Source organism: Oncorhynchus keta, chromosome 9, assembly GCF_023373465.1.
Source record: "Oncorhynchus keta strain PuntledgeMale-10-30-2019 chromosome 9, Oket_V2, whole genome shotgun sequence".
Classification (NCBI taxonomy): domain Eukaryota; kingdom Metazoa; phylum Chordata; class Actinopteri; order Salmoniformes; family Salmonidae; genus Oncorhynchus; species Oncorhynchus keta.
This window is the reverse complement of record NC_068429.1, coordinates 23,257,209-23,279,885: the sequence shown is the minus strand read 5'-3', so window position 1 is coordinate 23,279,885 and position 22,677 is coordinate 23,257,209. Positions and strand designations below refer to the sequence as shown.

Sequence of the window (22,677 nt, the reverse complement as noted above, 5' to 3'; positions counted from 1 at the left end):
CACCCGCGGAACAGAGAAGGAGTAGTATGAGGGTGCGGCTAAAGGCTATCAAAACTGGTCGCCTAGAGCGTTGGGGGCAGAGGATAAGAGGAGCAGGTTTCTGGGCATGGTAGAATATATTCAGGGCATAATGCGCAGACAGGGGTATGGTGGGGTGCGGGTACAGCGGAGGTAAGCCCAGGCACTGGGTGATGATGAGAGAGGTTGTATCTCTGGACATGCTGGTTGTAATGGGTGAGGTCACCGCATGTTGGGGGGTGGGACAAAGGAGGTAACAGGGGTATGCAGAGTGGATCTAGGGGCTCCATTGTGAACTAAAACAATGATAACTAACCTGAACAACAGTATACAAGGCATATTGACATTTGAGAGAGACATACAGCGAGGCATACAGTAATCACAGGTGTTGAATTGGGAAAGCTAGCTAAAAACAGTAGGCGAGGCTAATCAGCTAGCACAACAAACAGCAGGTAAAATGGCGTTGACTAGGCAACTGGGCCGACAGATAAACAAACAAGCAGAATGGGGTACCGTGATTAATGGACAGTCCAGCGTGCGTCAGCTATATAGCCAAGAGATCAGTGTCGTGCCTTGCGGTCGGAGGCCGATCCGGTGCCGTACCAGGCAGTGATGCAACCAGTCAGGATGCTCTCAATGTTGCAGCTGTAGAACCTTTTGAGGATTTCAGGACCCATTCCAAATCGTTTTAGTTTCCTGAGGGGAATAGGCTTTGTCGTGCCCTCTTCACGACTGTCTTGGTGTGTTTGGACCATTCCAGTTTGTTGTTGATGTGAACACCAAGGAACTTGAAGCTCTCATCCTGCTCCACTACAGCCCCATCGATGAGAATGGGGGCGTGCTCGGTCCTCCTTTTCCTGTAGTCCAAAATCATCTCCTTAGTCTTGGTTGCATTGAGGGATAGGTAGTTATTCTGGCACCACCCGGCCAGGTCTCTGACCTCCTCTCCATAGGCTGTCTCGTTGTTGGTGATCAGACACTGTTGTGTCGTCTGTAAACTTAATGACGGTGTTGGAGTTGTGCCTGGCCATGGAGTCATGGGTGAACAGAGAGTACAGGAGGGGACTGAGCACGCAGGGGCTCCAGTGATGGTGGTAATAGAGGTGTTATGACATGTTTAACCACACATTAGGAGGCGGGTCGTCTGTGGTCATAAATGTAAGCCTATTTGTGTTCAAACTAAAAATGTATATTTAATTTATAGATGCAGATTTTGACTCAAAATATATGTACTACAATAATGCAATAGTGTTGGTTATTTATTTATGAGGACCATCGTAGCAGTGGTAGGGACGTCCCAATGATCACACTTAGAAAATACCAGCCCAGAGCGTGACACAACTTCACAGACGTTTACAAGTAATTGTGACTGATCTAGGCTCATATTTCACCTACCTCAATACATGTACAATGCTTACATCCGAAAATAAACTGACCCTAGATCAGTGCTCTGCGTCTAACACCAAAACGTCTCGCGAGATGTCATATTTTATTGATTTGAAACATGGCGTCGGAAGGAGAAGCGGCCAATGCTTCTGTTGTTGAACCAGAGACCGGGGACGGGTAAGTCTCCGTTAAAACGGTGAAAGACCAGGGTTTTGGTTCATAATATATGTTTGTTGGTAGACAACCAGATCAATATTCATAAATATTGCAATTACAGCTAGCTAGCTTTCCCTCAACAAACTAGCCCGCTGGCGTTAGCCAACGTTAGCTGGTAAGCAAGCTAACTTAGATGTTTCATTCAAATGCCTTCCCAACTTGTAAGCTAACTTGTAATCGACTAGTTAAAGTATCAAGGTACAGGTTGATTTCCTTGTTCAATATCTGCTTCTAAATACACTTATAGCATGAATCCTGCAGAACATAGCTAGCAAACCAAGGGAAAATTAGCTACCTCGTTAGCTCTGGTCCGGGAGGTTACGTGCGGCGGGCAGATGGATGCTTAGTTAAGCAGTAGAAACAATAACAAAGCGACTTCGCCGACCCTGTTAGGTAAAAAGCTGAGAAATGTAACCACCGAAATTCATAGACCGAACTATGGATGCAACCACTGACACTCCATGATATCAAGATTATAATTTTAACCATGTCTTGATGCTATAACGTTATAGTCATAGTGTTTGTTTACATTTACTTTGTCAACATTTGAGTAAAAAAGCTTGTGATTTTGATTCTGAAGGGGTACAACAATTGAGCTAAGCTCATGAGGCATTTGAGTTATTCTTCAAAAATCAATGCGTATATATTAAGTTATACGTCCAAAAGTGGATGTAACAACTGCTGATTGCGTAATTAATGGTGGAATCTTCTTCAACCCTACACATCTTTCTCCATTACTATTGTTACTTACAAAAGGAAAAATCTCCCTGAGTGCTGACAAACTTTTCTCTGTGTACATAAACGGTCATGTATCCAAAATATGAAATAAATGACCTTTGAGCACTTTGTTTACCGCCAGACTAACTGTGGTCCATATAACCAGAGTCCCGACGCATGCTGATGGTCCACAGCAAGTCTTAAATATAAGAATATGAAGGTTAATGGCAGATCAGTTATCCCAGCTGTCACTATAGCGTGTAGCTAACCAGTTAATGTTCATGTCATATCTTTGTTTACTTTCAGTGATGCTGGATTTGGGGACTTGACAGGCAACCTGGAGACTGAGTCATCGAATGGCAAAGAGGCCATGGTACTACACCTCTAATATAGCAGTTCTCAGGGCATTTCTTTTCACCGACAGGAGCAATAATGAACACTTTTTTTCCTGTGTTCCCCTCCTCAGGATCCGGGTAGTGAGGGTTTGGACGCAGCTGACACCCAGACAGGTTCTGGGGACGAGGAGAGCGGCAGGCGCCAGGGAGAGGTGGAGCTGCAGTGTGCTCTCTGTATGAAGTGGTTCACCGCCGACACCTTCAGCATTGACACCGCGTATGTCTAGCTCACTTTGTAACTCGAACTATAGAGGCATTTGTCTAATTGATTCTAAGACTAAGCTTGTTAGACCTTGAATTAGCCCCATTGAGCTTGAATAACCAGGTAGCTACTGGTTGAAATAAAACATTTCAGGATCAAGGTTTTTGATTAGTCTTTCTCTCTCTCCCTCTCTCTCTCTCCAGGACGTGTCTGCCTTTCATGACCAACTATGTTTTCCATTGTAACGTGTGTCATCACAGTGGCAACACTTACTTCCTCCGGAAACAAGCCAGTGGGTGTTCTCATTCAGCTGATACACTTCTGTGTGTGTGAGAGTTTGGTGATTATTGATGGTCTGTTATTGATTGATGTACTGATTGGGTGTCATGGTGTGTTTCAGACCTGAAGGAGATGTGTCTGACTGCTCTGGCTAACCTCACATGGAGCTCCAGGACTCAGGAGGAGCACCCCAAGACTATGTTCTCCAAAGACAAGGTCAGTCCTCTCAACAGTCCCAACATAGAACCCACAGCGATACACTTTGAGAAGCAAATTTGTGATCTTTGGAAATGCTTGATTTTACATGTCATGTCAAGATATTACACACAGTTTGCATATGTTTTTCATATGCTTAGAACACTGGATATGTTAATGTAATATTTTCCGGTACACACTCTCTTTCCTTGCAGGACATCATCCCGTTCATTGATAAGTACTGGGAGTGTATGACCACCCGACAGAGACCTGGAAAACTTACATGGCCCAACAACCTAGTCAAGACCATGGTGAGTGTGAGAGCAACCATTGACTTACACAGATGCACCAAACGACACACATCACACTAAACCTTCACTATTACAGCATTGGAAAAAGTATGTATGTTTAATTTAGAAACAGATCCTATCTTTATTTGACTTTTTTGGGGTTTCAGAGTAAAGAGCGGGATGTGTTCTTGGTGAAGGAGCACCCAGACCCAGGCAGTAAGGACCCAGAGGAGGACTACCCCAAGTTTGGCCTGCTGGACCAGGTAGGACAACACATCAGACAAACACCCACACAAACAGTGATGCTGACAGTTGGTTGATTTTTCATCTCAGGACCTGGGCAACATTGGACCGTCTTACGACAACCAGAAACAGACCACCGCTGCTCCCACTCCTGGAGGGCTCAACGGTAACTCTAAACACATCAACACACACTGTCGCACATCAACACATTCTCACTAAACACACAACACATGTCACACACACACATTGTTTTTCATGGAATTAGTTATCAATGTGTCACAGTGCATAATACCACACTGAAGAAGCCCTAAAAAGTTCTCATGTTATAAATGCTATATACATGCTGTGTTGCGTTCCAGGTGGACCTTCTTTCTCAGGTGAATATGATGTGGTGTTTTGGTATCTGCCTCTGAGCCCTGTGTTTCGTGCAATCGTAACTCTCCAGGTAGAATTTGCCCAAAGGCACAGATCTAGGATCAGCTTAGTCTCCCCATTCCTTACTCAAACAATTTAGGGGCAAAATGCAGTCTGACCTTTTGATCAGCATATTCAGGCAACCTCATCCTGCTCCAATTGTAACCCCATCCCTCACCTGCTCACCGCTTATGTTGGTGCCCTGAAGCGTTTACCCTTTTGATCTGGCTTTTGATTGGTGGACTGATTGAATGATATAATTTCCTCTGGCTTTCTGCTCCTGAGTTCCCGGGCTTCATTCCAATACTCTGGAACAGCCTCCTCCTTCCTTTTCTTGCCCAGTGGTGAGTGGTAAAGGAAAGACAGAAGGAGGCTGTTATTGTTGGGACACAGCCATGGTGTGAATTAATCCCTTTGCTTCCTCCGTGTGTCTGCATTTCTCCTTTAATATGTGGTGTCCCTCCCTGCTCAATCCAAGCTTGTACCTCCTGGGTGACTTTTTGATGGTGCTGAAAGTGTGTATGTTCTATAGTGTAACCTGTGTGTGTGGTGTGAAGGTGGTCTGGCCCCTGGCCCAGGTAAAGGTAGAGGAGCCAAGCGTAAGCAGCAGCAGCAACAACAGGAGGGCGCCACAGCTGGAGCAGCTAAGAGAACACGCAGGTACAACACAGATGTCCTTAGTGTTCTCATAGGTCTGAACTTTTTTTGTAACCTTTATTTTAACAGTGAAGACATATTGAGACCAAGGTCTCTTTTACAAATGCGCCCTTTATATACAATGTAAATATACACATTATACCCAAACTAATATATACACACACACACACTACCGTTCAAAAAAACAGCTGATTTTATGGAATATCTACATTTATCAGCAACCATCACTCCTGTGTTCCAATGGCACGTTGTGTTAGTTAATCCAAGTTTATCATTTTAAAAGGCTAATTGATCATTAAAAAAACATTTTGCAATTATTTTAGCACAGCTGAAAACTGTTGTTCTGATTAAAGAAGCAATAAAACTAGCCATCTTTAGACTAGTTGAGTATCTGGGGCCTTGTAAAGAAAAAGGGAGTGATGTAGAGCTCTATGGGTCTTTAGCGAAGTCCAGCCAACCTTTTGATACAGGATGCAGTGATTAGTCTCAGAACTGTCACCTGTAACAAATGAAGGGCACTATGGTAGATGGCATCTACACTTTGATAAATATTTTCGTATTCAAGAACAGATAAAAATGTTAATTGAATAATCTGCTTCCCATTGTTTAGAGAAAGGCACAATTTGTTTGCCTAAGTATTTATATGCAGGAACACGTTATATTGGAGAATCATCTAATGAGTGTACATGTAGTTCATCTGAAACGTTCTTACAAGACTTATCGGATGTATGATAATATGCCATCAATGTGACTCTCTATCCTCTACTTCTCCTTCCCTCACCCTTTCTGTCCATAATGCGCACTAACTCACTCCATTTTTCCTTTCTCTCCCTCTAGTGACCCTCTGTTCTCGGCCCAGCGTCTTCCTCCCCATGGCTACCCTCTGGAGCACCCCTTCAACAAAGATGGCTACCGCTACATCCTAGCAGAGCCGGACCCCCACGCCCCCGACCCAGAGAAACTAGAGCTGGACTGCTGGGCTGGGAAACCCATCCCCGGAGACCTCTACAGAGCCTGTCTCTACGAGAGAGTACTGCTAGCCCTGCACGACAGAGGTACACACAGGAAATCCTGTAGTGGATATGGGCTTCTCGTGAGCCTTACTCAGTAATGTCTATTGTCACATTCTCTGAGAATTCTGTTTGTGTTTGGGGTGTCTTTGTGTGTGTGTGTGTATATATGTCTGCAGCCCCACAGCTGAAGATCTCAGATGACCGTCTGACAGTGACAGGGGAGAAGGGTTACTCCATGGTCAGAGCCTCCCACGGTGTCAGGAAAGGATCTTGGTACTTTGAGGTCTCCATCGATGAGATGCCCCCGGACACCGCAGCCAGACTGGGCTGGTCTCAGCCTCTGGGTTAGTACCGCACACACACACACACACACATGAATACGCAAACGAGCATACACACATGGAGACAGGATATGTAGTAACCTGTGTGTGTTGTAGGTAACCTGCAAGCCCCCCTGGGCTATGATAAGTTCAGCTACTCATGGCGTAGTAAGAAGGGGACACGGTTCCACCAGTCTGTAGGGAAACACTACTCCTCAGGCTACGGGCAGGGAGACACGCTGGGCTTCTTCATAGAACTACCAGACGGCACTGAGACAGCCAAGGCACTGCCTGACACTTACAAGGACAAGGTACGTTTTCTATTTTTATTGACTAACTGTGAATAGCAGACATCCACTCTCTGTTGTAGTTATGAGACTTGACATCTCATCCCTGTGTGTGTGCTCTTTCAGGCGCTGATTAAGTTTAAGAGCTACCTGTACTTTGAGGAGAAGGACTATGTGGACAAGGCAGAGAAGAGCCTGAAGACTGTTACCCCCAGCAGGGTGAGGCTCCAGCATAGAACTACAACCAATAGATCAGACATTCACGTTCAAAGCAATGGCGATTATTTCAGAATGCACTGCCAATTTTTATGATTCCTATTGGTTGTCCTTATCAAATACATAAACATAATATGTATAGGATTGGCATTTCCATTTGTTGATACTTCTGTTCTCCTCTCCAGATGCTGTTCTATAAGAATGGGGTTAACCTGGGTCTGGCCTATGAAAACCTGTTTGAGGGGCTCTACTTCCCTGCCATCTCTCTCTACCGGGGCTGCACGGTTAGTAGTGTGTGCGTGTGTGACTATTAGAAGGGTTATATTTTGCTTCCATCTCCCTCCACAGCACTGTAAGTAATACTATGTCCCAGAGGTTTATGGTGTTGTGATATGTAGCACTATCTACTCCAAGGATGCCCACTTCCTTTTTAATCACGTTGTAATGATTATCCCTCTTTTCTCCCAGGTTTCAGTTAACTTTGGACCACTTTTCAAACACCCTCCAAAAGACATCAAGTACCAGCCAGTGAGTGCACAAACACATGCATTCAGAAGTCCTTGACTTTTTCCACATTTTTGTCACTTGCCACACACAATACCCCATAGTGTTAAAGTGAAATGGCAAGCCTAAGGAGTAAAAATGTGCTTAACAATTAGCATAATAAATTGCATGGACTTATAATGGTGTTTAACATGATGTTAAATTATGTTTTAATGGTGTTTAACCTCATCTCTGTACCCCACATATGGAATTATCTGTAAGGAACCTCAGTCGAGCAGTACATTTCAAACGCAGATTCAACCACTAAGACCAGGGAGGTTTTTCCAATGCCTCTAAAGATGGGCACCTATTGGTAGAGTGGTAAAACAAAAAGCAGACACTGAATATCCCTTTGAGGATGCTGAAGTTATTAGTTACACTTTGGATGGTGTGTCAATACACCCAGTCACTACAAAGATACAGGCATCCTTCCTGACTCAGTTGCCAGAGAGGAAGGAAACCACTCAAGGATTACACCATGAGGTCAATCAATGGTGACTGTAAAACATTTAGAGTTTAATGGCTGTGATAGGAGATAACTGAGGGTGGATCAACAACATTGTTAAGCACAGGCAAAATCCTAGAGGAAAACCTGGTTCAGTCTGCTTTCTATCAGACACTTGGAAATTAATTCACCTTTCAGAAGGACAATAACCTAAAACACAGGGCCAAATATAGACTGGAGTTGCTTACCAAGAAGACAAGAAGAATGTTCCTGAGTGGCAAAGTTAGTTTTGACTTAAATCTATGGCAAAACCTGAGAAATTTTTGTCTAGCAATGATCAACAACCAATTTGACAGAGCTTGAAGCATTTTTTAAATAATAATGGACAAATGTTGCTCAATCTAGGTGTGGAAAGCTCTTAGAGACTTACCGAGAAAGAGACACAGCTGTAATCGATGCCAAAGGTGCTTCTACAAAGTATTGACTCAGGGGTGTGAATACTTATGTAAATGGTTTCTGTATTTAATTTAAAATACAGTTGTAAACATTTCTAAGAACATGTTTTCACTTTGTCATTTTGGGGTATTGTGTTTAGATGGGTTAGAGAAAAACAAATCAAATCCAATTTGAATTCAGGCTGTAATAAGTCTAGGTCTGTGAATATTTCCTGAAAGCACTTGTACATATACTTTATTTGTATTTGATTAGACAAGAAATATAGATACTTGTAGTTTTGATGTCACTGAGGTTGTAGGTTTGATTGATTTGTGTGTTTGTGTCCTCAGATGAGTGATATGGGCTGGGGAGCGGTGATCGAACATACACTGGCTGACATGTTGTATCACGTAGAGACGGACGTGGACGGACGGCGTAGCCCTCCCTGGGAAGGATAAACACACACAGATGGCCAGTTGTGTTTGGAAAGGCATGGAAGAGTCCATTCCATCATTTATAGGTGGGTTGATGTCAGCCTGAACATGAACACTTTGTTTAAGGGACACCACAGAGAGACTGCATTGTCATTGGTAACTTAAATCAGCTGTACCCTTCTATTGAACAAGATGTGTGTGATCTAAAATGAGACTTGCTTGTCTGAACAACTCTTTTTGGTGTATGATGCACTTTAGGTGTTCCAGCACTATAAAATAATGTATGTATGGACAAGTTTCAAATTCATTATCCATTTTTGTCAAACACCCCAGATATGCTTAGTTCCAGATATTATTTCTTCAAGCATATGAACATATTCTGTTTTTGTTCATTACCTGCCAGCTGGTCTCAAGCTAGGGTTCCATACTATTGGCCACAGATCTTCATGCAAATATGATAAAAATCTGACTGGTTGCGAATTAGTCTGCGTGACGACGTAGTGCACATAAAAATAACTTTTGTGGTTAAATTCCTATGTACCGAATAAAAAAACAAAATCAAGTTAAATGGGTTTTCATTGCATTTTCAACTCTACTGATGGTTTTGTCACAGAACAAATTGTGTTACGTATTGGCATGTGCGGTCTAGTCAGCAGCTCGCACATACAGTTTGGGTATAGTCTATATGTGAGATTATTATGAACAAAAGTGCAAGATTATTTTTAATTTGTCAAGTGGCATGCCTCAATCTTCATGTCACCAGAATAAGACCCTCTATGTATTGGAAAGGAGCACCAAGCTTATCACCTTCCACTTTCACCACGCTGTGAAGTTTACCATAATTTATTTCATTTGTAGCCTAATAAACTTAATTCTTTCCCTAGTCGTAGTATGAGGACCACACACGTCATCACGTGACTCTCAAATTTACTTCGATATGATGGTTATTATATCAATATTTGCCCATGAAAGCATTTCCACTGCCATTACTCGCATAGGTCAGACATAAAAAATATCCCACCTTGTCTAATGTGTTTTGTTTTGTCGATATTTGTAAAGTTTACCAACAAATTTGCTGTTTCCATCAGGCCTGATGTGACATTTTTTACCCAGCATACTTACGAGCATAAAACGGTTGGACAGATGTGAAATATTAAGGTTTGGTCTTGTTTTAACAATTTACTTTTGTTTTACTTTCATACTGGTTTTAATAAAGTAAAGATTTGGAAAGATTTGTTTTCAAGGTTTTTATACTAAGGTTACGTAAACACACGGGTACAAAATCAGAACAATCTTAGCTGAGGTTCTCTCTGATCTGACTCATGCAGAAATAAGATGACCACCTCCTGGATGATAGTACGGGGGTGGTCTCTTTGGCCTGAGCTGGTGAACGATAGATGGAATGGCCCAGGCACTCTTAACGTCTGTTGCAGCTTTGGCTTTAGTCCATTGGCTGTAGTGCTGTGCCTCCACCACTAGATTGTAGTGCTGAGCAGGCTAGCTGAGTCCATGGTGCTGCTGTCTGACTTGTGTCTTCTGCTGCCTGACTCCTCTGAATGCTGCAAGCACAACAACATAGACAATCAGTATCTATTAATTTGACTCTACACCAGGTAAACTGAGTGAGAGAATGTTCTCATTTACAACGACAGTTGCAGTGGAGAGAGGGGTTGAGTGAGCCATTAGGAAGCCCAACCAACAGGTGTGTGTCCTACATGTCTGCGGAATAAGCGGTCCAGCAGGCTGCGTTTGGGGCTCACTGGGGCAGGGGTCTGGGTCCAGTCCAGGTCAGGGGGTCTGGAACCCTGAGGCCCGAACACATTCAGCTCCTTGAAACAACCCATCTCTATCATCTATGAGAGGATAGGAGAGTAAGGAGTTAGTAATCTCAATTAGCCTATGACCAAACCATACCTAACCTCAAATTGCTACCAATATGATTACATTTAATTGAAATAGGTTTAATTTAATTGAATTTAACAAAACTAAATCAAATGTAATAATCTGCATGTTGTGTTGACCTCTGTCTGCCAGGGTATGGCCACTGAGCCTGTGTTAAACTTGATGTAGAAGTCGTTGTCTGCCCTCCCCAAAATGACTCCTTTTACTGTGGAGAACTCATCAATGTCCTGAACATCCTGGCAGTACACTGCTCTGGGCTAGAGAGAGTGAAGGGGGGTGGAAAGATGGAGAGGACAGAGGGAGGGAGAAGTATTCTTACTTACTACAACATCTAGCATCCCATATTATATCATTTTAATTGCAGTTTTACAGATTATTTAGTCTATCACATACTATAGCGGTGCCGATGCACCAAATCTGGAACCAACAGGACCCTGAATATCTTCTACCCCCAAGACATTAGACTGCTAAATAGTTCAACGAATAGCTAACCGGACTATCCATATTTGCACTAACTCTTTTGACTCATCACATACACTGTGGCTACTGCTTATTATCTATCCTGCTGCCTAGTCACTTTAACCCTACCTATATGTACATTTCTACCTCGTACCCCTGTACATCAACTCGGTACTGGTACCTCGTGTGTATATAGCCAAGTTATCGTTACTTATTGTGTATTTATTCCTTGTTATTATTATTCTCATTTTTTCTCTGCATTGTTGGGAAGGGCCCGTAAGTAAGCATTTCACTGTTAGTCTACACCTGTTTTCAAAGTATGTGAAAAATAACATTCGATTTGAGTTAGGGTATTTACATCCGGTTTGAAGGGTGGCTCAATGACTCCGGCCTCCAGCCTCCTGAAGTTGATGGTTCTGAAGAAGGGATGGGACTTAATCCCATACACCCCACTCCCCTGACACCCCAGCCTATCTCTCGGGTCTTTAGTCAACAGCTGAGAGCGCGAGAGATGGAAAAAGGATAAGAGAGGGAGTGAAGGGAAGAGAGAAAGGGGGAGACGAGAGAACATCCATGCAGTTACAATGTAGAACAGAATTTGCTCGTTGACAGGTTTCATGTAAAATCAGAGTAAAACTGTAATCTTACCAAGCGACAGAAGTCTTTCGTCTCGTTGCTAAATATCTTTCCATACTCCTCCTCCTCCTCCTGTATCCTTCTCTCCATCTCCTTTCCTATCAATCGCTCCCCCTTTCTCTTGAATGGCGATCGTCCTGCCGTCATTTCGTACACAAGGCAGCCCAGGCCCCACCAATCAGGGCTCAACCCGTAGTAGTCGTTGCCAATCACCTCTGGAGCTGAGGGGAAGAAGGAGGGGTTTGGAAATGTTGGTTCACTGTTGTTGCTCCCAAATTATATATCCAATGAGGCTCAGTGATAGTACAACATCTGGAGGTAAACTGTGATGTAAAAAAAAATGTATCATGATAGCAAACACGTTGCAACATTTTGACCACCATGGGGATATTTGGCATCTAAAAAGTGTGCACGTATTCTCATGATCTTTCATACACCCTGTATCTGTGTATTCTGCTAGATATGAGTAGACCACCTGAAAGTGTACAGTAGGTTAGAGCCACGTACCCATGTAGCCCAGGGTGCCCACCCTGCCTCGTACCAGATTCCCCTCAGATAGTGTCACCGCCAGGCCCAGGTCTGAGATACGGATGTGCCCTGAGAGGGGTGGGAGATCAGTGGACCATTATTCATACAGCAAAGGGTAGCCACACATTTTCAAGAGATTTTCACTCGTGGAAAATGTCACATAATAGATTTGATGAAAATCCCTGTCATGGAAAACCTCTCACGGAACACAAAGTACATGAGGGGAAGGAGAAGGATGGTTCTGGCATGTGACGTGGCAGTGTGTACTGGTGTGTTTGTGTGTCTCAGTGGAGGCTCCTCAGAGGACGAAGGGGAGGACCATCCTCCTCAGTGAATTTCATAAAAATAGTAAAACATTAAAAAAGGTATCCTTTTTTTAGATAAAACTATACTAAATATATTCACGTCACCAAATAATTAAAACACTGTTTTGCAATGAAGGTCTACAGTAGCCTCAACAACACTCTGCAGTGTAGCTGGACAGCTAGCTTCCATCCTCTTATGGGTACATTGATTTCAATACAAAACTTAGGAGGCTCATGGTTCTCACCCCCTTCTATAGACTTACACAGCAATTATGACATCTTCTGGAGGATGTTCTCCAGCCTATCAGAGCTCTTGCAGCATGAACTGACATGTCTACCCAATTAAAGGATCAGAGAATTAATCTAGTAGTGAAAGCATAAGCTACAGCTAGCTAGCACTGCAGTGCATAAAATGTGCTATGAAAGAACTGTTTTTACGTGTGATCAGGGATGTATTCATTGTCTGTATTTGATTCTTAAACAGAAGCAAATGGAATGAAATAGGGATAAACATGACTAAATCTGTCCAATAAAAACTCTTGTTTGCAGCTGTTGGACTAATGATTACACTCTAGATCAGCTAGATGCAGGCAAGAGTGTGCAAGGCAGTATTGAATCTGTCACCGTCTGTCACCTCAAATTTCTCTCGATCTGACCGCACCTACATTGTAAACTTTCATTCATAGGTTAGGTTGTAGCAAACTCATGATGTGTGTATAGGGGGGAAAAAATATCTTCCTCATTTTAAATGGCACCGACCGCCACTGGTGTATGTGTGTATCATGTGAGATAGTTACTAGTTACAGTGGTATGCTTGGTATCGTCTATATGTGCTTCCAAGTTACCAAACACGCTGCCAAGCTTGGAACAGGTAACAATAAGATTATCTAAAAATAGACTAGAACTGGTTGTCACACAGTGTATATTCACTTCCAGATAGACCAACCGCCCATGTTTGTGATTGTGAGAAAATCTAATCTTAGATTTCATCACCAGGATATCCTGCTTAGGGAAACTACAGTGCCCTCAGAAAGTATTCACACCCATTGACATTTTACACATTTTGCCAGAATTTAAAATAGATTAAATTTAGATTTTGTGTCACTGATCTACTGTACACAAAGTACCCCATAATGTCAAAAATGAAAAGCTGAAATATCTTCAGTCAATAAGTAATCAAACCTTTTGTTATGGCAAGCCAAAATAAGTTCAGGAGTAAAAATGTGTTTGATGATAATAATAAGTTGCATGGACTCACTCTGTGCAATAATAGTGTTTTAACACAATTTTTAAATGTCACTACATAGATACAGGTGTCCTTCCTAACTCAGTTGCCAAAGAGCAAGGAAAAAACTCAGGGATTTCACCATGAGGTCAATGGTGACTGTAAAACATGTACAGAGTTTAAAGGCTGTGATAAGAGAACTCTGAGGATGGATCAACAACATTGTAGTTACTCCAAAATACATTTTTAACCTTTATTTAACTAGGCAAGTAGGTTAAGAACAAATTCTTATTTACAATGATGGGCCAATTGTGGGCCACCCTATGGAACTCCCAATCACAGCCAGATGTGATGCAGCCTGGATTAAAACCAGGGAAACATCTATGCATTGAGATGCAATGCCTTAGACCACTGTGCCACTCGGGAGCTAACATAAATGACAGAGTGAAAAGAAGGAAGCCTGTACAGAATGTACAAAATATTCCAAAACATGCATCCTGTTTGCAATAAGACACTAAAGTAATGCTGCAAAAAATGTGGCAAAGAAATGAACTTATTGTCCTGAATACAAAGCATTATGTTTGGGGCAAATCCAACACATCACTGAGTACCACTTCATATTTTCAAGCATGGTGGTGGCTGCATCATGTTATGGGTTTACTTGTCATCGGAAAGGACATGGGAGTTTTTTTTCTTTTTATAAAAAGAAAGGAATAGTTCAGTCTGATGGGAGACATATACATTGGAGTTGCTTACCAAGACGGTATTAAATGTCCCTGAGTGGCTTAGTTACAATTTTGACATAAATCGTCTTGAAAACCTATGGCAAGATTTGAAAATGGCTGTCTAGCAATGATCAACTTGACAAAGCTTGAATCATTTTTGAAAGAATAATTTGCAAATATTGCACAATCCAAGTGTGCAAAGCTCTTTGAGACTTACTCAGAAAGACTGAGAGCGACTGACTGGGTGCAGTAATTGCTCCCAAAGGTGATTGTAAAATTTATTGACTCAGGGGGTTGAATACTTATATAATCAAGTATTTTATTTACCATGAATAGTGGTTAGAGCATTGGACTAGTAACCAAAAGGTTGCTAGATCAAATCCCTGAGCTGACAAGGTAAAAATCTGTCGTTCTGCCCCTGAACAAGGCAGTTAATCCACTGTTCGTTCTCAACTGACTTGCCTAGTTAAATAATAATAACAAAATACTATGAATAAAAATGTCAGAAATCTACATTTTCTTCCACTTTGACATTGTATTTTATTTGGATTGTTGACAAAAAACTTTGTAACGCAACAGAATGTGGAAAACATCAAGGGGTGTGAATACTTTCTAAAGGTAGATCCTACATGGCTAGAATGTGAAGAATAAGGAAGAATTATTTGGGTCTGAAGCACATGTATTGATTGTGATATCACTCAAGTGTGCCTACCATTGTCATCCAGAAGGATGTTCTCTGGTTTTAGATCCCTGAAACAAAAAACAAAGAACAGAAATCAGTACAATGCCTTTTCAATGTCACATTAATCCATTTTAGCATACTGAGACTTCTCCACCCTTTTCCAGAAGTGTGCAAAATGTGCGCAAACACTTTCTCGCATGGATTTAACATTGATGGAAACTCCCTCCAGCCAATGCTTACACCGATCTTACGCTTTTAAAAAGGATGTAGAATCAGGATGGAGCCAGTGTCTACTGACCTGTAGACAATGTTCATCTGGTGGAGGTGGTGGAGACCACAGCAGACCTCAGCAGCATAGAACTGAACCCTGTCCTGCTCCAGGCCTGAGGTACCCATGTTATAGATGTGGAACCGCAGGTCTCCTCCGTTCATTATGGTCAGCACCAGACAGAGAGACTGTTTGGTTTCATATGCATACGCCAGACTGACCTAGAGAGAGAAAGAAAGACAGAGCGTTAGAGGAAGAGAGGACACAGAGAGACAGAGAGAGAATGAAAGAAAAAGAGAGCGAAAGAAGAATGGAGAGTGAGAAGAGGATGAAGAGAGAAGAGGATGAAGAAAGAGAGAAGAGGATGAAGAAAGAGAGAAGAGGAAGGATAGAGAGAGAGAAGAGGATGGAGAGAGAGAAGAGGATGGAGAGAGAGAGAAGAGGATGGAGAGAGGGAGAAGAGGATGGAGAGAGAGAGAGAAAAGAGGATGGAGAGAGGGAGAAGAGGATGGAGAGAGAGAGAAGTGGAAGAGAGGAGGGAGAGAGATAAGAGGATGGAGAGAAGAGGATAGAAAGAGAGATAAGAGGATGGAGGGAGAGAGTCCTACCACAAATCTGCTGTTAAGTGTCTCTAGTATCTGTTTCTCATTGAGGGCCATGGCCTCTCCTTTCCCCTTCTTCACATGAGTCTTCTCCAGCTTCTTACAGGCATACATCTTCCCAGAGGCACGTGCCTGGAATGCCCACACCTGGGGGAGAGGGGAGGGAGGAAGGAAGGGAGAAAAGGATAGAGAGAGGGGTAGATTGTATGAGACGAATCCTCTCTATCAAATTTGTTGTTACACATGTGCATCTGAAGTTAGAGTTGGGTCAATGTTTTCTGATTTGGGATTTTTCTCAGAAAAATTGTGAAAACATGTTTGTCTGTTCACTCTGAGGAAAAAAGTGCTATCTAGAACCTAAATTGCCTCATTGGCTGTCCCTATAGGATAACCCTTCAAAGAAACCTTTTTGGGTTAAATGAGGAACCGTTTCCACAGAGGGTTCTACATGGAACCCAAAAGGGTTCTACATGAAACCAAAAAGGTTTCTACCTGGAACAAAAAAGGGTCCTCCTATAGGGACAGCCGATTATGGGGATAGCCGAAGAACCCTTTTGGAACCCTTTTTTTCTAAGAGTGTAGTGAAAGCAGCCGTACCTCCCCGAAGCCTCCCTTGCCAAGCAACCTGTACTGTCTGAAGATGTGTTTGGTAACAGGCTGTCTGGGGGGAGAGAAATACACAGAGTGACTGGTGTCAAGCATTTGTGGTCATGTCTCACTTAGTTTGATTATTCAGTCAAACGCACACGTCCATATACACTGACCTCTCTACCATCTTCCACTGCAGAAAACGGTCAAAGTACATGCTCTGCTGGTACTGAAGGAAGGGGGCACCGCTCAGGTACTCATGGAGGTCACTGTAAAAACACAGTAAGCGGAGGTGAATTCCCAGAACACACAGCCCCTCACAGATAGGGGAGGGAAGGGTGAGAGCAAGATGGAGGACATTGGGGTAAAGGTCAGAGAGACTCACTCTGTGCAGTCAATGAAGACTTCTCTACTGTGCTGCTCCTCCAGACTCTCCCTACACCTCTCACCATAGCGCTCTACTACCTGTACACACTCAGATGACTGGCAAGAAAACATACACATATACAATTAACTTGCAAAAATCTCAAGTGAGAAATCAACCTTTAGTGTGTGTGTGTGTGTGTGTGTATGTGTGTGTGTGAGAGAGAATGTTTAAAGACGGTACCTGTCTACTGAGGAACTTGTTAATGATTTGCATGCCAAAACTCCTCTTCTCCTCATCTGACTTCACCTCATACTCCCCCTGTAGAAATCCAAACATTTCTGGACTTGTAATTCTTGTTTTGTCAACATGAATAATTACATTTTTATGGTCCCTGTCCCTGTCTATTATCTGACACTGATTGGTATATTTAGTATTTTATTCGGATTGCTGGATCATTCTTCATGAATGACCCAGGTCACTAACCTTCAGCAAGGCCCAGGCCAATGAGGAAAAGCAGAGAGTTATGAATAAACAGAGTTATTTTTAACCCAGCAGACATAACTTATTTTTTTATTACAGTAACATACCATTTCTAAGAATGTTATCATACTAGAATTATTTCCTGGCTGTGTGCCCAAAAACACACACACCGTTCAGATATATGACATCACTTTGCTGTGACACCGGTCTGTCAGCAGAGCGTACTGTAAAACCTGCTTGCAGAATTATATCTGATCATTTCCCACAATATGGACCATACCACCTCTTCCATAGTGAATAAGGCCTATAGTGGATCATACCATTTTGTCCAATAGGGAGTTGCAGTGCCGCAGCTCAGGTTTGCTCTGACAGAAGAGACGGAATAGTTGTCTGCCGATAGGCTGCTTCACACACAGGCTGTAGTAGTCTCGCTCTGAAACACACACATTACACATATAAAACATGCATGCACAGACATACAAACTAACGCACACACACACACACACACACACACTAACGCACACACTAACGCACACACACACACTAACACACACACACTAACGCACACACACTAACGCACACACACACACACACGCACACACACACACGCACACTAACGCACACACACACACACACACACACACACACACACACACACACACACACACACACACACACACACACACACACACACACACACACACACACACACACACACACACTGACCAAGGGTTTTTGCCAGCTCCATACACTGGCTGATGTGAGGGAAGCGCAGCATGTCTTTCCATTTCCAACTCCTGCCTTTTCCCCCTCCACCTAGAGAGAGATGGAACAGGGGAGAGAAGGGTGAAAGAAGGAGGTAAGAAATGGTGGCAGATAGCCTAGCGGTGAAGAGCATTAGGCCAGTAACTGAAAAGACGCTGGTTCGAATCCACAAGACAACAAGGTGAAGAGTCTGTTGACGTACACTTGTGCAACGCACTTAACCCTAATTCTTCTGTTAAGAGCATCTGCTAAAATGGGGAAGGAAAAATAGTATGAGAAATTTGATATTACACTTGACCTTTCATGAATTTATTGTTTTTCATACCCAAAAGCATGTGAGCTCATTCAACTCTTTGGTTATGTGTTGTATGTAATATGTTAAAATGGGGCCTCAGAAAGAAAACAAAGAACTAAAAACTATCAGCAGTAAGACCAAACATATCCAACTGGACCGATTCATCCTTGTAGTTGTATAGTTACAACCTTATAACCCAAAGGACTTTCCTGTTTACCTGTTCACCTCAACATACCGAAAAAAAGACTACAATCAGTCTGTCAACAACAGCCTTTGGTCCTGTGTGTGTGTGTGTGTGTGTGTGTGTGTGTGTGTGTGTGTGTGTGTGTGTAGTAGTTCCTCGTCAGTCAGGTTCCTACCCTGGCATCCATCCACTCCAAAGAGAAATCTATAAATAGGTATGGAGCAGGAACAAACCTGTTGGACCACAGAGCACTGCAAACCACACACACACACACACACACACACACACACACACACACACACACACACACACACACACACACACACACACACACACACACACACACACACACACACACACACACACGGTGCAGCACTGTGATAAAATTGCTGATCCTGCCAACAGGTGTCACCTACTGATGATGATATTCACAGATCCTAGGAAGGAATCCAACCTGTTGGTTATGTTTGTGACCTCACACTTCCCACACACATACAACCCTGAGCCTGCCACCCTGCTACCTTTCACACAGCTGTATTGAGTCTGCCACCCTGCTACCTTTCACACAGCTGTATTGAGTCTGCCACCCTGCTACCTTTCACACAGCTGTATTGAGCCTGCCACCCTGCTACCTTTCACACAGCTGTATTGAGCCTGTCACCCTGCTACCTTTCACACAGCTGTATTGAGCCTGCCACCCTGCTACCTTTCACACAGCTGTATTGAGCCTGCCACCCTGCTACCTTTCACACAGCTGTATTGAGCCTGCCACCCTGCTACCTTTCACACAGCTGTATTGAGTCTGCCACCCTGCTACCTTTCACACAGCTGTATTGAGCCTGCCACCCTGCTACCTTTCACACAGCTGTATTGAGCCTGTCACCCTGCTACCTTTCACACAGCTGTATTGAGCCTGTCACCCTGCTACCTTTCACACAGCTGTATTGAGCCTCCCACCAGACATTTGTTCAGCTCACCAAAACACATAGTGTGTGTGTGTTTTCCTGTGACACATACAATATGTGTAGTTGGGCAACTGCTCCACATCATCCAAGTGTACTTGGGCAACTGCTCCACATCATCCACCCAAAGGATTGATTAGCCTGTAGCAAAATGTGTTGCATCTTAATATACGGTGTGTGTGGCTACTACTTTGTCGTTTAGCAAGGTTTCACCCATGACCCATAAAATACAAACTGGATATCTATTAGTAGAGACATCTGACTTTCTACCTGCTTCCGAGAGAGATTGGGGTTGTTTAACAAGGACAGAAAGCTCATTTATTACATCCTGCTTCTAAAGAATGTGATGTGATGAATCCCCTACCACGTCATTAAGGTAATCACTGATCTGACATCATTTAGATGGTGAAAGCAGGCTAGATAAGTGAATATTTCAAGTAATGAAGTGTGTGTGTGTGTATGTGTATGTGTATGTGTATGTGTGTGTGTGTGTGTGTGTGTGTGTGTGTGTGTGTGTGTGTGTGTGTGTGTGTGTGTGTGTGTGTGTGTGTGTGTGTGTGTGTGTGGGAAAAATAAACTTGAGGAAGTAGTACTGTATAAAATCCCTGCTAGTTAATTCTAAGTGTCAATCAGTCCACTTTTGTTTGTGATCAAATTATTATTAAAAAAATTATTGTTGGGGGCACATGCATAACACACACATTCATATCATTTAATAGTTTGTTTGCATCACAGAGCCAAAAAGTAACAATACATTCAGTATGTAAAGAAAAAAGAACCCCAAAAAAAGAAGGGAGCCTCCATCACCAACTCCCCAATCAACCAGTCCTCTTTCATCATACATCCTTTCCTCATTCCTTCACCACACACATTGTTCCTCAGAAGGTAACCTCCATCACCAACTCCCCAATCAACCAGTCCTCTTTCATCATACATCCTTTCCTCATTCCTTCACCACACACATTGTTCCTCAGAAGGTAACCTCCATCACCAACTCCCCAATCAACCAGTCCTCTTTCATCATACATCCTTTCCTCATTCCTTCACCACACACATTGTTCCTCAGAAGAGAACCTCCATCCCCAACTCCCCAATCAACCAGTCCTCTTTCATCATACATCCTTTCCTCATTCCTTCACCACACACATTGTTCCTCAGAAGGGAACCTCCATCCCCAACTCCCCAATCAACCAGTCCTCTTTCATCATACATCCTTTCCTCATTCCTTCACCACACACATTGTTCCTCAGAAGGTAACCTCCATCCCCAACTCCCCAATCAACCAGTCCTCTTTCATCATACATCCTTTCCTCATTCCTTCACCACACACATTGTTCCTCAGAAGGTAACCTCCATCCCCAACTCCCCAATCAACCAGTCCTCTTTCATCATACATCCTTTCCTCATTCCTTCACCACACACATTGTTCCTCAGAAGGTAACCTCCATCCCCAACTCCCCAATCAACCAGTCCTCTTTCATCATACATCCTTTCCTCATTCCTTCACCACACACATTGTTCCTCAGAAGGTAACCTCCATCCCCAACTCCCCAATCAACCAGTCCTCTTTCATCATACATCCTTTCCTCATTCCTTCACCACACACATTGTTCCTCAGAAGGTAACCTCCATCCCCAACTCCCCAATCAACCAGTCCTCTTTCATCATACATCCTTTCCTCATTCCTTCACCACACACATTGTTCCTCAGAAGGGAGCAACACATTCATAAGAATGGCAATACGGTTAAGAATTACAAGGGTGCACTGCAATCTCACCCATAAAATGTAGCCTACTGCAACCCACCCTACTCACCTGTGACACCACAGCACTGTAACAGAGGGCAACACAAACTGGAATAATATTGAGCTCTGAACACACCACTACTTAATCAAGGTGCAAACAGGCTACCTCTAACTTGTCTTTTTATGTTTCTCTAAATTTCTTCAACTAACTATAAGAGACATCAATCATTACTGACTTCCCTGGTTAAAGATACAACTAATAAATAAAGACAGACATGATGTGTGCTTGCTAAAAAAAAGTATTGTATGGTGAAATATGAAGTAGTAGGCTAGTATTTACTGCAGCGTTGATTTTTACTGCACCCATATAGGTGTCTTTCTTACCTCCTCTGGCTCTGATGAGTGCGCTGTTCGCCACCATACTATCTATCTCCATTGCTGCAGAGGGATGTGGACCATACAACAACAAAAAATCACAACTGGAACAACTTTCGTTTTTCTCTCCTTTTCCTTATTCAAACAATCCGTCTTCAAATACAGGTTTTATCATCCCCCAGAAGATGTACAGTCTGGTTCTCTTTCTCAAGCCAAGATAGATTCCATATATAAATGAAAGTGTTAGTAAACAAAATACTGAACATGTAAAAACGATGTAGCCTACTCGTTTAAAAAGTGCGATAAAGTTTGCGTCACAAAACTGCCGAGAGGGAGTGTTGGAAACGGAATGTTATTGGCAACATATTTGTCTACACTAAACTGAAAAACTGAGTAGGCGTAGTGATGCTTATCTAAAATCTTCATATACAGTCATTGTGTAAAATAGAACAAGCACGTCCTCTGCTGGTGATATATAAAACGACAGCACTGTCAGCGTGTCCCTTGAAGTTTTCCGTCAGTTTCGTTGTCACCGGATGACTCAACGCTGTACACGTCAGCTATCTCAGCGACTGAAATGACTGCAACACTTAAGAGTTAAGGTTAGTTTCAGAGTGGGTGGCAAGTTAGTCCTAAATATTTCCAAACTAAAAGCATTGTATTTGGGACAAATCATTCACTAAACCCTAAACCTCAACTAAATATTGTAATGAATAATGTGAAAATGTAACAAGTTGAGGTGACTAAACTACTTGAGTAACCCTGGATTGTCATGGTCAAAACATATTGATACAGTGGCTAAAATGGATAGAAGTTTTTCCATAATAAAGCTTTGCTCTGGCTTCTTAACAACACTATCAACAAGGCAGGTTTTTATTTA

General features: G+C 42.7%; 2 protein-coding genes across 4 annotated transcripts; one reads left to right on the top strand and one right to left on the bottom strand.

Moving 5' to 3' along the window:
- The first annotated feature begins 1,459 nt into the window (after positions 1-1,459).
- LOC118387403 (set1/Ash2 histone methyltransferase complex subunit ASH2-like) lies at positions 1,460-9,267 on the top strand. 2 transcript variants are annotated; one of them, XM_035775734.1, is made up of 17 exons: positions 1,460-1,581; positions 2,644-2,710; positions 2,804-2,949; positions 3,138-3,226; positions 3,335-3,429; positions 3,624-3,719; positions 3,866-3,961; positions 4,032-4,107; positions 4,301-4,318; positions 4,913-5,015; positions 5,850-6,067; positions 6,202-6,369; positions 6,463-6,656; positions 6,759-6,851; positions 7,034-7,132; positions 7,317-7,376; positions 8,622-9,267. In XM_035775734.1, exons 1-17 carry the CDS (start codon positions 1,523-1,525, stop codon positions 8,727-8,729), a joined length of 1,785 nt encoding a protein of 594 aa, XP_035631627.1. In that variant the 5' UTR covers positions 1,460-1,522; the 3' UTR covers positions 8,730-9,267. The 2 variants fall into 2 exon arrangements, with proteins under 2 accessions (XP_035631627.1, XP_035631628.1); XM_035775735.1 differs by lacking the exon at positions 4,301-4,318.
- Positions 9,268-9,339: 72 nt separating this feature from the next.
- LOC118387404 (G protein-coupled receptor kinase 5-like) lies at positions 9,340-22,188 on the bottom strand. Of its 2 annotated transcripts, XM_052525493.1 has the most exons (16): positions 21,807-22,186; positions 18,199-18,288; positions 17,793-17,905; positions 17,233-17,310; positions 17,011-17,108; positions 16,802-16,894; positions 16,635-16,698; positions 16,044-16,184; positions 15,466-15,656; positions 15,198-15,235; positions 12,210-12,299; positions 11,715-11,923; positions 11,425-11,562; positions 10,727-10,864; positions 10,421-10,558; positions 9,340-10,264 (listed from the first exon to the last, which is right to left on the bottom strand). In XM_052525493.1, the coding sequence occupies exons 1-16, from the start codon at positions 21,856-21,858 to the stop codon at positions 10,181-10,183; spliced, it is 1,755 nt and encodes a 584-aa protein (XP_052381453.1). In that variant the 5' UTR covers positions 21,859-22,186; the 3' UTR covers positions 9,340-10,180. The 2 variants fall into 2 exon arrangements, with proteins under 2 accessions (XP_052381453.1, XP_052381454.1); XM_052525494.1 differs by lacking the exon at positions 10,727-10,864 and having other exon boundaries at positions 21,807-22,188.
- Positions 22,189-22,677: the final 489 nt, after the last annotated feature.